General features: G+C 35.1%; 1 protein-coding gene across 1 annotated transcript; it reads right to left on the minus strand.

The window, feature by feature from the left end:
- Positions 1-6,411: 6,411 nt before the first annotated feature.
- LOC139860519 ((+)-neomenthol dehydrogenase-like) lies at positions 6,412-15,791 on the minus strand (the record flags this gene model as incomplete). The annotated part of the gene is made up of 4 exons (XM_071849271.1): positions 6,412-6,927; positions 7,513-7,701; positions 7,832-7,906; positions 15,534-15,791. Coding segments are annotated over 4 exons (900 nt in total), but the record flags the coding sequence as incomplete, so codon positions are not given.
- Positions 15,792-17,495: the final 1,704 nt, after the last annotated feature.

The raw sequence follows: 17,495 nt of genomic DNA on the forward strand, positions 1-17,495 counted from the left end.
ACGCTTAGAAAACTGATACTTTACGTTTCGTGACGTGTACCATTATTAGTAAGTAGACTTAAATCAACAATAAACTGTATCATTTGAAATGTAACTTGAGAAATCGAGTGTTTTGGCCCTTTGCTTCTACAAATCAATGTCTCGTTATTTATCGTAGTATATTTAATGATATTATTTTAAATCAAAACGTTTTATGAGTAAGTTAATATTATATTCTATTATTTTGTAAAATATAAATATATTTTCATTTAGGAATGTAACTTATATATATTGAAAATATTTATTTAGTAATATATTATTTAGTCTTTCAAAAAGTATAATTTAAAATCATTTACATAATAGAAAATATTTATCATATCACGTTTACGTTTTAAAACTTAAATAGATATAGTTCATTTTGGAACTAGCGTTTATTTTACTTCTTAACGTACTAGTTGACATATCTAAATATCATTCGAATCAATAGACGAGCATTACAATCGTTTTCTTAATTAATTTGAAATATATCTAATATACATAAACACGTTTTAAATACACATTGCAAATTATCTATATATATTTAACAACCAATAATCCAACTCACGTTATTTAATCAAAGACATTTTAAATAATCAAGTTCTATCATATCGAAAAACGTCTTCGTACATTTGAAGCTAAATTAATTGATTATTATGTAATTTAGTCTTCCACTAACTTTTGTCTAACTCTTGTTATTTGACATTTTTGTTCTTACTTGTAAATCACTTTACCATTTATTCCGAATACCGCTAAAAAGGAAAGGTTTGTTAAATCAAAGTGGACCTCTCAACAGAGACACGCAATCATACAATGTATCTGATAAATCAATCATTTGATATCATCTTCTAATCCATCGATAAACATATTGAAACAAATACGTTCATGTAAAGTATTAAACGTTTAATACTTTGTTAATATTCTCAAGTTATAATATATACGTATATATATATATATATATATATATATATATATATATATATATATATATATATATATATATATATATATATATATATATATATATATATATGTATGTATGTATAATCATATCCATTTATATAATGGTTCGTGAATCGTCGAAATTTGGTCGAGGTTAAATGAATGTATGAACATAGTTTAAAATTCTTGAGATTTAACTTAACAAACTTTGCTTATCGTGTCGGAATAATATAAAGATAAAGTTTAAATTTGTTCAGAAATTTCTGGGTTGTCACACACGTATCGTCCTCATGACTCAAACATTATAGGCATATAATAGAGGCATCCATCCCACAACTAACGATCCAAAACATATCAATAAGTACTCCAATTAATCACCAAGAATGACAAATGTATGATCCTTTGATTGCGTAACAATAACCCAAAACAAATTCCCTCTACAAAGAGGAATCTACAAAATGCGGAAGATATAATATAACGTCATTGGCCCATAATAGTCGTATGCTCCCGACTACCCCACAATAATATCTCAAAATGCGAGAGTTTCCATACTCACCAACTATAAAAGTTCGATAGACTAAGGAGGTTGTCCATTAAAAAAATTGAGGGACAAAAAGGGTAAACTTCAAAAGTTCAGGGACTGAAAATTAAATTTTTAGAAAGTTGAGGGACCAAAAGTGAAAATTCTGAAAAAGTTTTCAAAATTTTGCATTGGAGGTCCCTGGGAATTAACTACCGTTAAGGATATTAACTGAAGGGACTAAGGCTGTTAATTATTTCAAAGGGTATGCTGATGGGTCAAATCTTGGGTCAGATCTGAACTGGGTCGGGTTATTGGATCAGATTCGATTTAAATGGATCTGGGTATGGGAATTTGGTAAGGTTCATGGATATTGATTATACATGAATTTAGTCTAAATCCATGACCAAGTGCATGCTGTTGTAAAAGGTTGGGAAAGAGGGGACAAAAGACAAAAAGTACCAGGTGGGTCCTTAGCGTCACTTTTGGTTTCCCAATTTCATCCGACACCACATTGTTTCCAGGTGGGTCCACAGCAAAATTTCACAAAAATTACCATAATGCCATCGTCATTTTTCTCTTTCTCCTTTGAATTTCCCAGCGATCGGAGATGGAAGTGCTGCGGCGGCGGACGGCGGTGTTCATGGAAAATCGCTCAAACCTTCATGAAAATGCTTCAAAATTTGCAGAGAGCAGCCTTAGAACCCGCTAAGAATCACTACATATCCAGATTTCCCAAACAAACTTCCAAAATTGCACAATTAATCGATTTCAGTCTCAAGAACACGAAATCAAAAAAAAATCAATAACTCGATGAATACTAAGAATTAGGAGCTGTAATTTTGAAGAAACATTCAATAAATGATTACCAAGCTTTCTCAATTCATAGTTTTCTCCAATTCGTGCTAAATCACCAAGATCCAAAAAAAATCAACAAAAGTCAAACGAAGATTTAAAAACGAATTTCATCAAATTGCTTCAGATAAATCGATTCTTGGTTGATCTTAGGCTCTGATACCAATTGTTGGATCCCATGCTAGGATCTTTTGATCAAAGAACAAGAACCAATTGACAATTTGAATTAAACTATGAACAATATGAAGAACAAGATGAACATGAGATGAACATGATGAATAAACAGCTGATTCAAGCTAAGATTAAATGTAATGATCAAGATAAACGATTACAATAAGAGATTACACTAATCTAGACTAATCACTTTGCCATTTCCATGGTGGTTGGAGCATCAATCCACCATGGATCCTCTCCACCATGAAGGTGAAGAGGTGGAGCTCACCTCTCTCTCACATTATGCTCACACTTACTTTAGAGGTGCTCAAATGACAAATGAACCAAGTAACTCTTTATATAGGACGTTTTGTCACATATGCTCATGTGACTAGAGTTACTTGTTCAATACAATCCTAGGTGTACAATGAAATAATAAACGTTATTCGCCCAGCGACGGACATACAAATATGCATCAGTGTAAGAAGTTGTTAGAAAAATAAATACAAACTGTTACAACATGATGCTCCAATATATATTTTAAAAAATTCGCGGACCTCGATCATTTTTATGCTGCCGTATTTGACATCATCAATCGGGCAAAGTTTTTGATTGGTGAAACAATGAAAATTACATATGTGGATTATAGCATAGTCCAAAGTTTGTTCCAATTAACAACTTTTTAGTCTTAAAGACCTATGACAATGATATTAAAAACAAATACTTTAGTTATACTATCTCGTTTGTCACATAGAAAAGCTCAAATATTCTTGCGGCCAAATTATGTCATACTTTCATTATTCCAAAGGCCATGTTTTTTTATCTTTACGGGAAAAAAAACAAATGGTAAGTTAATTACTTGATAAAGGAAAAGATCTGGGTTCGAGTTCTCTTGACCTCTCTTTTTTCTCTTTTTGTTCGCAATTTTTTTCCTCAATTATCGCTCAAAAGAATAATAAATGCTATCATTTTGAAATATCCATCGCAACGCACGGTCCGAAATCTTTCTACTTTAAAAATAAAATAAATGCTCTCATTTTGAAATATCCATCGCAACTACAAAGTTGAAGCGATATTGTAGAAAAGATTGTCTTTACGAGCGTTTGAATCCGTACGCTGATCATACCAAGAAAAAAGGTCCTCCAGGAGTCCCAATTCGGTCATACAATTAATGCCAAATCAAGATTGAACTTTGGACCAAATTTAAATTGCGAAATTACATGATAAGAATATGTGATCTCTCGCATTAACACTAACCGTTTAAATAGGACAGGTTATGTTTGGAATTTCGATACCTTTAGCATGAGATTAAGAGGGGTCGGAATTTTATTTTTCTAATTTAAGAAATTAAATTTAAATAGATAGTTTAAACTTCAGCTTTACTCAATTACTTATCATCTCTAGCTCGGCAAACTTCAACTTTAGTTGTCTCCAAACATACAATATATTGTACTTTTAAGGTTCATTATTTCTAGGGAAAAGTATATGAAAATGCATTGAACTTTCACTAAATTCCTATTGTACGCAGCCAACTTTCAGATCTTCTATTGTATGCATTCAACTTTTAAATTTCTACTATTGTACGCAAATTTATGACTTATTCATCAGGTAACAGGTTACCAAAGTTAATTTTTTGACGTAGTTAGTCCCTCAACATAACGAAATTAAAATAAACATCAATTTATCTAACGAAATTATAACGAAGCTATATCCTCTTCCTCTTCATCACTCTTCTTCAACTTCATTTCTCTTTTTTACAAATCCCACCAAAAATTTATTCATGCTAACAAAATCAAATCAAACTATATTTAAACTGAATCAAAATCGAAAATCAAATAAAACCCATTTATTCATGTTAACTATATTTATTCATGTTAACAAAATCAAATCAAATTATATTCTCGCCGCCGTCGTTGCTTCCACCTCCGTCGTCGTTGCTTCCGCAATAAATTTCATCATCATCCATTTACATATATGAACATAAAGTGAGGCTTATCAAATAAATTTCATCTTCAGATTAACAAAACTGATCTCATTTTGGTACCCCTTTCTCACATTCAAATCGAAACCCAAAATTCAAATACATACATACATAAAGCAGGTTGATTTACTGTGGAGGTAATCGATTTCGGATCTGGAATATCATTGTCCTATAGAGTGTGAATGAAATGGGTTTTGAAAGTGGTGGTGTGAATCTGGGTTTGAATCTTGGATTTAAGGAGTGGTGATGAAGATCAACTTTCCAATCGTCACCATCGATTCCACTGTCGTCATGGGCAGAGGCGAAACTAGGATTTTTTCACCGGGGTAAAAAAAAAAATTTAAACTGTAGCAATTTTTTTGGACAAAATTTGAAGATTTTGGGGCAAAATTTGAAGATTTTGGGGCAAAAGTTGAAGAATTTGGGACAAAATTTGAAGGTTTTGGGGCAAAATATGTAGGTTTGGGGGCAAAAAAAAAAAATCCACCGGGAGCAAAGTCGAAAAATCCAAAATTTTTACACTGAAAAAAAAAATTCACTGGGGGCGCCCGGCCCCCCTGCCCCATACCATTTTCACCTCTGGTCATGGGCACCATTTGGTTTGATTTCTACATTGAATTATATACTTCTTTTAATATCTCGCATATATAGTTTTCTACTTAATTTCTTCATTTTTTGAGTTTCAATGATAAATCAAAAAGTGTATAATTGGCGGTGAACATTTATTGTGAATATAGTTTTTGTATGGCGGAGTTAAAACAATTGGTGTTTGATTTTATAACGGATGTTCAAAAAATAAGATGAATGGAAGATGATGAGGGACTAATGAAATTAAGATTTACAAACATGAGGGACTAATAATGTAAATATCTAATAGAAGGTTACCTATTATAGCAGGTTAAATACATACAATAGGGCAATTTAGAAAGTTAAGTACATACAATTAGGGGTGTTCACGGTCCGGTTTGGTCCGGTTTTGACTAAATCTCAAACCAAATCGGCATTGACGGTTTCAACATATATGAAACCAGACTAGACCAAGAAAGTTGTCTAACTGGCCGGTTTGGTCCGGTTTGACCGGTTTTACGGTTTTGAGTTCTTTTATCTTTCTTTTATTTAATTAAAACAATAATATTAAATAAATTAAATAAGTTTGATAAAGGAGTAACCCTCAAAGTCCTGGACATTTTTTGTGATTGAGATACTATTGTTATTTCACATTAATAAGATTGCAACATCAAATTCCATAGCGTCGCAGTAAGGGAGCAAATGTATTGTCAACAGGATACAAGTTTCAAGCAAAACCATTTTTGAAGTTGTTACACCTATAACATAAGGAAGGTAAACACTGGCACATAACATCGGTAAAAACAAGTTATTTAAATGGAGAATGTTAAGAGTAAGACAGTAAACAAGAAGATCTTAGCATATATATATATATATATATATATATATATATATATATATATATATATATATATATATATATATATATATATATATATATATATATATATATATATATATATATGTTAGGGATTGTTGTTATACTTCGTACTTGTTGTAAAACAAACCACTGTATAGCTATTGAAATCGTAAATCGAGAACTCTACATTCATCGTATTGGTTAGTCCGGTCCGGTCCGGTTTAACCGGCCGATGGCCTAATGAAACCGCAAACCGGACCGAGTTTCGCGGTTTGGAGATCTTAAAACCGACGACCGGACCGCTAATATCGAAAACTGGACCGAACCAATAAATCGGTCCGGTCCGGCCGGTTTTCGCGGTTTGACGGTTTTATGAACACCCCTACATACAATAGGAGATTTGAAAGTTGGATGCATACAATAGGAATTTGGTGAAAGTTCAATGCATTTTCATATACTTTTCCCTTATTTCTATTCACTTAATAGGCCAAGATTTTAAAATCAAATGGATTCAAAAATTAAGACCAACACTTTATTTACTCTAATAAGATTCTCATTAGTAAAATATCCAAATACATACATACATACATCCACACATAAAAACTCAGGATTTATTTAAAGGAAACAGCTTCAGTTCATACTAGTAATTAATGCTAATCAAAATGAGGATACTTGCATTTCATTGAAGTAAACCCCAGAAGGACCATCATCAGGCAACAAAGCAAGCATTACAGGGGCTTTGGCACCTTGTTCTGCGGTCAAGTAACCAGTGTGAGATGTGATATCGGTTATTACATAACCTGGATGAACACTGTTTACAAGAATATTACGAAACTTTCTTGCCAAAATCCTTGTATAGCCATTAATCGCGGCTTTTGAAATCTTATAGGCCGTGCACGTCAATGGCCAACCGTTCTCAGACAACTTATTAGCCTTGAAGTCCGTCAAAAACCTTTGGATGATCTCGTCAATCTTTTCTTCGGTAAGAGTTTCGATATCCAGAAACTCTGCTTTCACCTTCTCGTTGCGGATCCACTAATTAACGAACAAGAAGATGCAGATCAAAGGATGCATTTTGTTACATAAAAAATTGTCCTATAGAATGATAAGTGCAAGTTTTATGTCTTAGAAGAATAATGAAAATTTAGAAATGTGTTAAAAAAACATGTTCTTTTCATATATGTTTTTAGAGATTTAAATGTAAGCCGAAAACTGTAATTGTAATTACAGCTTTTTGATTTTATAGTTGGAAATTATGCCTTTCGTTTTCTTAGAAACTTCCCCCCAATAATACAAGCTTCAAGGTTTTAAAAATCACTTGTCGAAAACTAGTCAACGGACCTTATGAGGACTAATCGGCCAAGACGGAACTAGTTAGACGTTGACCAACTTTGACTGTATTTGACATAATTTGACCGAATTTATCTGAGTATCTGACTATGAACTAATAAATCTGACTATAAACTACTAAGTTGGACTTTTGGCAACTTTGACAATATAAATCGGTCAAGTCTCAGACTAGCTGAGTACTAGTCGGACTACTACAAAATTCCGACTAGTTGAGAACTAATCAATATACGTAACGTTTATTTTGTTTTCGGGTGACTCTGAATAACTTACTTGTAGCTCTCCAAAATTCGATGAGACATTCACGATTCTTGGTGAGCTTGAAAGTTGAAGAAGAGGAAGAAACGCGTCGGTTACTGCTTTAGTTCCATAATAATTCGTCTTCAAACATTCTTCTCCCAAATTATAAGGTTGTTCGATAAGCTCGGTGAAAAGATGTGCATTTTCATCATAAACGTGCATCTATAAACCATACACAATATCTTCTTTATTAGTATAACTACCATTTTCGTTTGTATAATAACTAACTCGAATCACATATAACTTTTAATCGACATTTGTTTAATAAGTTTGTTGAAATGTATATACTTACATATCCTTCTCCATTCTTGAAGGCTCTAAATTCATCGTGACGTACAATTATTCCATTTTCTGCTGCATTATTTACCTAAACACATAGAGTTTATTATTTAGTTTATTATTGTTTTTTTTTTAACGGCAAAGAAAGTATGTATTATATATATCAACACGAAATAATTACAATAATGTCACGCTTACAAAAACGGAACTACATATAGGAAAACAAAACGACAAATATATAACCGAGATAGTAAGACTCCACAAGTGTGCAGGAAAACGCCGTAGTCCGTTCATTATCATTAAGCTCGAGATTGGACTTGAGAAGAATTAACTAAACAAGCTGGAGTGGGGACAGAGCACAGTGTTGGCAATTCAACGACAAAGCCCCCTGATCCACCTCAAATTCTCTCGACCAAAACGACTACTCCAGGAGTGGGGCAAAAAACCTGCGTGGAGAACAATTAATTAACCTATCCCGGATCTCCTAGACGATAAAGCTAGCGAATCATAACCTCGTGGATTTGCAAGCCAGACATCCCATTCAATATTGGTACCTTTGATCCTATTAGAGAACCATTCGAAGCATTTAAGTTGGATGTCTTTGAATACCATTGCGCATGTCGGTTTTATCTTAGTGAAGGTGAAAGCGTTCCTACTTTTCCAAATCATGTATCCCGTAACCCATTCCGTAGCTTGCCACAACAATTTTCCCAAGTCGGAGGTGAAGTTATATCCATTTCCAAGAAAAGATTCACTTATACCCAAGTTTGTAAAAGGGCCGAGCTTCCACCAATCATAGACACGATTCCAAATGTCAAAAGCGAACGTGCATAAGATGATGGAGTGCTCTACTGATTCCAAACCATTGTCACAAACCGGACAACGTACCGTACCCAAGTCCATACCTCTCTTGTCGAGTTCAACTCTTGTAGGTAACCTTTTGTGTCGAGTACGCCAAATAAACAACTCAACTTTGAGGGGGACCAGTTTGTTGCGGAGCGACTTTATGCTCACGGTTGCGATGTCAGGGCTGCTCCGGACCAGAATATCCGTAAGCTTGTGAACCGAAAACTAGCCATCCTTACTCCAAGACCATGACCATTCTTCTTTACCTGAGCTACACGGGACAAAACTAGATAAAAGATTAGTAAGAGTGGTGAGGTCCCCAGCTACCCTCCCCGAGATATCGCGGGACCAACACCACGTGGCATGAAAGTTCCCGCCCTCCCATCTCGCCCGGTCTAGAATTGTGGCAAATTTATTTGTGTCAAGTCTATAAAGCCTATTAAATTTGTCTTTAAGAACCATATCCCCGAGCCATAAATCCTCCCAAAAACGTGTACTAGACCCATTTACGACTCTTTTTTTGAAAGAATTAGCAAAAGCGGAGTTTGCATTAAAGATATTTTTACCCACCTTAAGGATACCCGCCCAAGTAGAAGAAGCTCGTGAGGAAGGGGGAGAAAAAGAAGTGCTAAGGCCCCCGTCCTCCCCGTAAATATTTTTAATAATAGACACCCAAAGTGAGTCATTCTCATGTTTAAACCGCCACCACCATTTTGCAAGTAAGGCACGATTTTTAAACGCAAGAGGGGCAATATCTAACCCACCAAATTCACGAGGCTTAAGACAAGTATCCCATTTAACCCATGCCATTTTTGAGACCTCGGAAGATCCGCCCCAAAAAAACCGACGTCTCAACCCCTCAAGTTTATCAATAACACAAGACGGGGATATGTAAAGTGAAAAGAAATAAAGAGGTAGACTAGATAATACCGATTTAATTAATGTAAGTCTACCACCATACGAGAGGGATCTAGCTTTCCAATCCGCCAGCCTCTTACCAAACTTGTCAAATACCGGATCCCATGACTTCAAGAGTTTCATCGACGATCCAAGTGGAAGCCCAAGGTAGGTAATAGGGAGTGTACCTGCTGCGCACCCAAGCCAGGCCGCCATATTTTCCGTTTCTACTTTTGAGACCCCGAGTCCATAAACACAGCTCTTATGAAAATTGATTTTTAGTCCCGATGTCAATTCAAAGCACGTAAGAATTTTAGTAAGATTTTGCACATTACGCCTATCCCATTCACCAAAAAATATAGTGTCGTCCGCGTATTGCAAATGCGTGACCCGTAAGTCCCTCCGCCCAATTGGGATCCCAGAAAATCGGCTATGAAGTGCAGCAGATTTAATTAGATGGTTCAAACCTTCGGCTACCATGATAAAAAGATACGGGGAGAGGGGATCCCCTTGCCTCACGCCTTTCTGAAGAGAAAATTCTTTAGTTGGGGAACCGTTGACCAAAATCGAAATGGAAGCGGAAGAAAGGCTTGCGAAGATCCATTGTCTCCATCGAAGACCGAATCCCATTAACTCCATGATTTCCATTAGAAAGTCCCAACTAATGCTATCAAAAGCCTTCTCAAAGTCAACTTTAAAAAAGAAGCCTTTTCTTTTGGTTACTTTGATATCATGAAGGACTTCATTCGCAATTAACACGCCATCAAGAATATAACGATTTTTAATGTAAGCACTTTGTTCGAAACCGATAACCGAAGAAATAACCCTTTGTAGCCTTTTGGTCAAAACCTTAGAGAGAACTTTATAAAGGCTCCCGATTAAACTGATTGGACGAAAATCACCAAATCCCTGTGGGTCATTTTTTTTCGGGAGTAATGCAACAAAAGAGGAATTACAACCTTTAGAGATCTCACCAACCTCCCAAAAACGAGTGAATACCGCGAGAAGGTCTTCTTTGACAACGTCCCAATATTTTGAGAAAAATTTCATGTTAAAACCATCGGGTCCGGGGGCCTTTTCACCCCCACATTCTAATATAGCAACATGGATTTCAGAGAGTGTAAAAGGAGATTCAAGGTTCGACGCCTCCTCATCATTAAGTCGTTTGCTCAGGGGGCCACGAATTTTGAAGGTACGAGAGTTATGTTCACTAAAACGATTTTTGAAGTATGTGAATGCCGCCATTTTGATGTCCTCTGGGTTCTCGATCCATAAGCCATTTGAATTTATACCCCTTATGTTGTTTTTGTTTTGCCTCCTTTTAATACACGAATGAAAAAATTTGCTATTTTCATCCCCTTCCGTAACCCATTTAATCCTTGCCTTTTGTTTCAATATATCGACTTTCTCCTTATCTTTTTTAAGCCACTTTTTTTTCGAATCTAACCAAGATGCAATTTCAACTTCCGAAAGGTCACGAGTACCGATGATGTTTTCCCACTCAGAGATTTCTTTATGAAGTGAGTCAATTTCGGCATTTAGACTATTATATTTAGGATTACATTTTTCCTTCAACACCCCTTTTACGCTCTTAAGTTTATCACGAAATACACAATCAGCCCTTGGATTGCAAATGGTAACTTTCCATGCATCTTTTATCAAATCATCACATTTATCATCTTCGAACCAGTTGTTGAAAATCCTAATAGGTTTCGGCCCGAAGTCATTGTTCATATCCTTCAAAACGATGGGGCAATGGTCGGAGTAATCCCTATCGAGAGTACATGCAGAAATTCCATCCCATGATGCATAACACGCTTCCGAGACTAAGAACCTGTCAAGTTTACTATATTTCAAACCGTCGTCACTAATCCTAGTAAACTTCATTCCTCCCAATGGAATTTCAATGAGATTAGCCTTGTCAATGAAATCGTTGAACATCTTTGCTCTACTTTCGATAAATTCGCAATTTTTCCTTTCCGCTTTTCGCCTTACTTCATTAAAATCGCCACAGAAAACCCAATCATCAATATCCACCTGCATAATATTGTCAAGACTATCCCAAAATTTATGTTTCAATTGATCATTATGTGGCCCATAAACGTTTAATATAATGGAGTCCGCCATTTTGCCCACCCATCGACCTCGTATACCCAAGAAAAATTCTCTTTCAACCGCCCCGGACACACAAAATCTAGTAGGGTTCCAAATTAAAATTGACCCGCCCGATAACCCCACCGATGGTTTAAAGATATATTCAAAATTTTTATTACCCCATAACAACTCAATCATAAAATCAGTAACACGTTTTCTTTTGGATTCTTGAATTGCAAAAATGTCCGGATTATGAAAACGAATTAATTTTTTAATCCAATTAAATTTTTCTTTTTCAAGTTTCCCGAGCCCACGTACGTTTAACGATATTATCTTCATTTTAAACACATAAATAAAGAGAAAACGAAAGAAGGGTAAAGTTACTTCCCTGACGGAGCCCCGATCCACTCAAGTCCAATGTCGTGGCCAAAATCTTTTAAGCCCAAGCTACAATTCGATAGCGATTGTTCGTTACTAGAAGTAGGATTGTTTGGAGCTCTGATCCTTGAAACCTTACATTCCTTCTCAGAATTAATTGAACCGGTCCTATTGGAACCCCCATTACAGTCGTTTGCTAGATTTTGATCAACAGGACCCATGACAGAAACATTCGGCTCAGCCTGGGCTGGAACACAATTAGTATCAGTTGGAGTGTTGGAGTTGACATCTTTATTATTCATGGTGTCATTGATCTCGTTGTCACTTTCTTTATCTCGTTTATGTAATTCGTGCGTATATCGTGGGGTCGGTTGAAAACCTGGAGGGCAGTCAACATCCACATGTCCCACAACATTACCTTGAATGTTATCGTCATCACCTGTAGGATTAGGGATAGAAGTGTCCTTTTTTTCAACGTACGACACATATGGTGAGTCAGGTGTGAACTTAGGAATGGGAGGAGGCCCGTCTTGAAGTTCAGGCCCGTGAGAATTGTTGGGCTGGACAGTTGCGATGTTCTCGCCACCTTTTGGAACATTATCGAATATTATTTGTTCCAACACAAAATTATCGTTGACAGTAACATTTACCGAACCTGTAATATCACCGCAAGCCCTCTGGGCCAGCCCTTCAGCAGACATTTGGGCTAATCCAATATCATTCATTTTTTGGTCCACCTCATTTGAATGTTCATTAACAGAATGATTATCAATATTGTTAACAGAGGATGTACCATTCACATGTTCTTTAATAGGACCAACAAATGAGCTTTCAGCCACCCAACATTTTGAATTATTATCACCTGGTTCAACCTCATTAGTCTTTAAATTCGGTTTATGACTAAAGAAGTCATCAGAGAAGTCTGATTTTGATTCATCATCAAAATTTGCATATTCGACATTACCCGGTAACTCAGACTCCGATATCCCATCACTTCCATCACTTTCCACGTGATCTGGGTTAACATTAACTTCGAAAATCCCATTGGTTTCTTCCATTACATAAGCAAAAAAGATGGAACTATCGGATGTGACACGCACAATGTCATGTACCAAGTGTGCATCTCGTAACTTAACTAATACTTTTGCTACAACGAGATTTTGGTTACCTTTTAAAGAACAATTCGAGAAGTCAATAGGTTCGCCCCACCATTTTGCGATGGCAGTAAATGTATTTTCGTTCCAAAACTGGACAGGAATACCCGTGATTTTTAACCATGTAATTCGACCTTGGTATGAGTGGTTTTCATCCCATTTACGAATGTTGGTCATCCATTTGTGGATACAATGGTGTTTCGCATTAAGAATAGATGAAGCTTGCTCCTCGGACTCAAAGATGAACATAACTTCCATCCCACCAAGATACTTTACCTGAACATTATCCAGATTCTCCATTTCGCACAAAAATAAGATATGTTCAAGATATTCAAGTTTGAGGATGGTACCGATAATAGCTTTATTCAGGATTTCGGTGTCATTATGTTTATCCACAACGGAGATTTCTCTAAATTTACCATTGCAGTCCCAACGATTGAACCACCCGATGCTAGTTAATTCTTTCGTGATATCACTAGAGTATCCGTCCATATTCCCAACCACCTTGTTAAACGGACGCCCATCAGTGAACCCCTTATTCGAAATGGTATGATGATTAGGTAAAGACGATGAAACGGGTTTTGTAGAAGGGGGTTGTATAGGTTTATCATTCGAGGCAGAAGCTTTTCGATCAAGGGCCTTATAAGCCTTTAGCCACCCATTACCAAGATTTATGGAGTTTAGTCGTTTAAGCAAGAAGTTAAGGTCGGTAACGTCAATGAATTTAACAAAAGCGAATTTATTACCGTTTCTTAATCTTTTCGTGAAGGGTATGAAGATGTCGTGTACATTCCCATACCTGCTAATGAAGCAACGGAGATCAATCTTGCTCCATGAATTTGGGAATCCGAAAACCATAACCGATGTGATAGGCGCTGATGCCGGGACATGTTTTGGGGAGAAAGGTTCGTGAACACGAGAGCTAGATTGTTGGTTCAGTGCAATGTTGTTAGGAAAAGTGGCTGCACTTTTAGGGTTTGTAGGTTTGGTTGCTTGTTTAGGGTTTGTGGTATTAGGGTTTGTAGTATTCTCTGTATGGTTAGGTTTAGGGTTAGCCGATGAAGATGGCACCCATTTCTGTTTGTATACCGGATGATGTGTGTTTGGATTACCAAAACGGTGGATCAGGTTTCTTGCAAACGAGTGATTAGTAGAGAGTTTTTTGTTGGCTTTTCGCCTTCTTTCAACCAACACCCACACCTCATCAGCCGAGGGATTAGGAAAAGTCGATGACGGATTGTGATTATTCTGATGGTTATATTGACGGGATGATTGCGCAGGTAGTGGATGAAGATGACGGCGGCCAACAGTGGCCGGAGTAAAAGGCGATGTTGGAATATTAAACGCCATCCGAGCGGCCATGAATTGCTATTTTTTGTTGATTAGAATAAAACACAGATCGATTTTTTTTTTTTTTTTTTTTGATTAGATTCCTTAATTCATTGTAGCTTTCGTGGATCTGATCTTGAAAATGCAGTCGTAATCTAAGCCCGTAGCTCCTACCTGTTCGTTCCTGTTCTTCGAGCCCTTCCTAAATGTTCTTCGTGTTTTTTTTTTTTTTTTTTTTTCTTTTTTTTTTTTTTTGATCACTAGAGCAGTTCTATTTTAATAATCCGAATGCAAATTCTACATCTACATCTAAACAAATTGATCATATTTGAATATGTAATACTCCGTAATACATTATGATCAGTATGATAAACAATAATTAACAAATATACTAGCAGATCTATATGTTATAAGCGAGAATACGACTTCAAATAATAAAAATCAATGAAACGGAAAGTAAAGCCCGAATCAAACTCGAATCAATTGCGTAGAACATAATTCAAGCAGATAAAAAAGAAATAATAGCATTTTAATGTAGTAAGAAGAATACCTCGAGTAATTTGGATGGTATATCAGAGAGAATTGAAAATAGGTTTAACTGGATCGATTACCGATATGCAGATTCTACAGATCCAGATGTGTGGTTTGAAGCAACAGAGGTAATTCATTTATTGCTTTCCATGATCCACCTCACATATTTTTAGTTTATTATTGTAGTGCTTATCGATCAGTTGAGACGAAAATACTAAATTTAAACTCTATCATTAGAAGAAAATAAAATTAATCAAAAAAAAAAAAAAAAAACAAAATTCAAAAGCCACCTACGTGGATGACAAAAAAAAAAAAAAAAAAATACATAATTGCACTAATTGCGATCGTTTCAAAAACTGAATATGCTTTTATCGAAAAATTGATCTTTTATATTACGAGTACCTTTTTCAGCTGTTTGACCTTATACACAATGTCAAAAAAATCAAATTGTACATGAAAGTAAACAACAGAGTCTAATTAAGTTACCAAGATATCAAGTTTCTGGAATTGAGATTCAACAAATTCAGCCAACTTTGAAATACTTGGCAGATCTTTAACATCAAGTTGATGAAAAACGACATTTGCAACGCCTAAAACATGGAGCTTTTCGACAGCTTCGACACCGAGAGTCTCATTTCTTGCAGCCAGAATAACAACGATGTCGTTTGATGCCAATTCACGACATATTTCAAATCCAATCCCTTTGTTTCCTCCCGTCACAACTGCAACTCTGAAATACTCGTGAAACAATAAAATAAATAAAAAATGGAGCTAATGAGATTATGATTAATTGATTATGATATATGCTTATATAAATTATATATATATGTATATGATTAGCAAACTAGTAGTTATGTGATTTTAGTGATGGTTTGATATACCTTTTGTTAACACTTGCCATGATTTACTTCTATCTGCAGTTTACCAGATATATATAATAAAAAAAGTGTTTTTAAAGAACGGATATATAAAATAAAATAACTGAAAATAAATTAAAATTAGTACATAGATGATTAAAGTCAATCTTTGTTCTCTGAAGTTGAAGAAGAATAGATGAGACTTTAAAATAACAATAGATTCAACAATAACGTACCATTTTTCTTTTACGAATTTATAATATGAATAATGTTACAAATATAATATTAATTAACATATTAACTATTTCACAAAAGTTATGAACAGTACCAGAGTATCCTCGCCTTTACACCTCTTTTCCTTTTTTTTTTTTTTTTTTTTTTTTTCTCTTTTCCCTTCTTTCTTTCAAGTAACACTACAAAATCCCCCAACACACATATTAACTATTTCACAAAAGTTATGAACAGTACCAGAGTATCCTCGCCTTTACACCTCTTTTCCTTTTTTTTTTTTTTTTTTTTTTTTTTTTTTCTCTTTTCCCTTCTTTCTTTCAAGTAACACTACAAAATCCCCCAACACTTTGTTCAAAAATAAAAATCGACCCCCAACACAGGGGGTTAAAGCGTCAAATCAAAATTTTCATAAAATATCTTAAATAAACTCCACTCAAATATTCAACAGGTCATATCTTCTCGCTCGCAACGAGTTAAATTTTTCCGACACCATTCTTAAACTCGAAATAATTTTATGAACATTAACATTAACATATTAACTACTAGACAAAAGTTATGAATAGTACCAGAGGTATTTTCATCTTTTCACCTTTTCCCCCCCTTTTTTTTTCTCTTTTCCCTTCTTTCTTTCAAGTAACACCACAAAAGTCCCCCACACTTTGTTCAAAAATTAAAATCGACCCCCAACACAGGAGGTTAAAGCGTCAAATCAAAATTTTCATAAAATATCTTAAATAAACTCCACTCAAATATTTAACAGGTCATATCTTCTCACTCGCAACGAGTTAAATTTTTCCGACACCATCCTTAAACTCGAAATAATTTTATGAACACAGTGTCACTAACTATACGCAAAACGGACACTTTTAAAAAAACGCTAAATATTTAGGGTACTATTCATATATGTTGATTTTCCACTCGCAGGCTCCGTAACTAAACACAATAAAATACATTAAAAATCGAACTCCCAGCGCGAAACGAGGGTTCGAAAACTAGTTTATAGTAATACTAATTTTATAACGGGGATATCACCATCATCTTAATTAAAAATGAATATTAGTGCATAGTACATGCCTGCGGCACATTATTCTGTTTCCACATGGGTATTATCTTTCAAACGTTATTACATACGGCAGTACGTTGATTAAATTGATTTTGATTTTCGTATATATTTGTTGGATAGTGATAGATCGGTAGGTTCATAAAGTTGTAGGGTCATTGGAGGGATTAGATTTGTTTGTTTTTGTGCTGCTTCTTTTTTTATTCATTACTTTTTTCAGTGCTTGGTTATTATCTTTGACTTAGTGTTGATCCAAAGAACCCGTGAACAATTATTTTGATATATTGTTCGAACTCAAAT

The sequence above is a fragment of the Rutidosis leptorrhynchoides genome, chromosome 7 (assembly GCF_046630445.1).
Source record: "Rutidosis leptorrhynchoides isolate AG116_Rl617_1_P2 chromosome 7, CSIRO_AGI_Rlap_v1, whole genome shotgun sequence".
Lineage (NCBI taxonomy): Eukaryota > Viridiplantae > Streptophyta > Magnoliopsida > Asterales > Asteraceae > Rutidosis > Rutidosis leptorrhynchoides.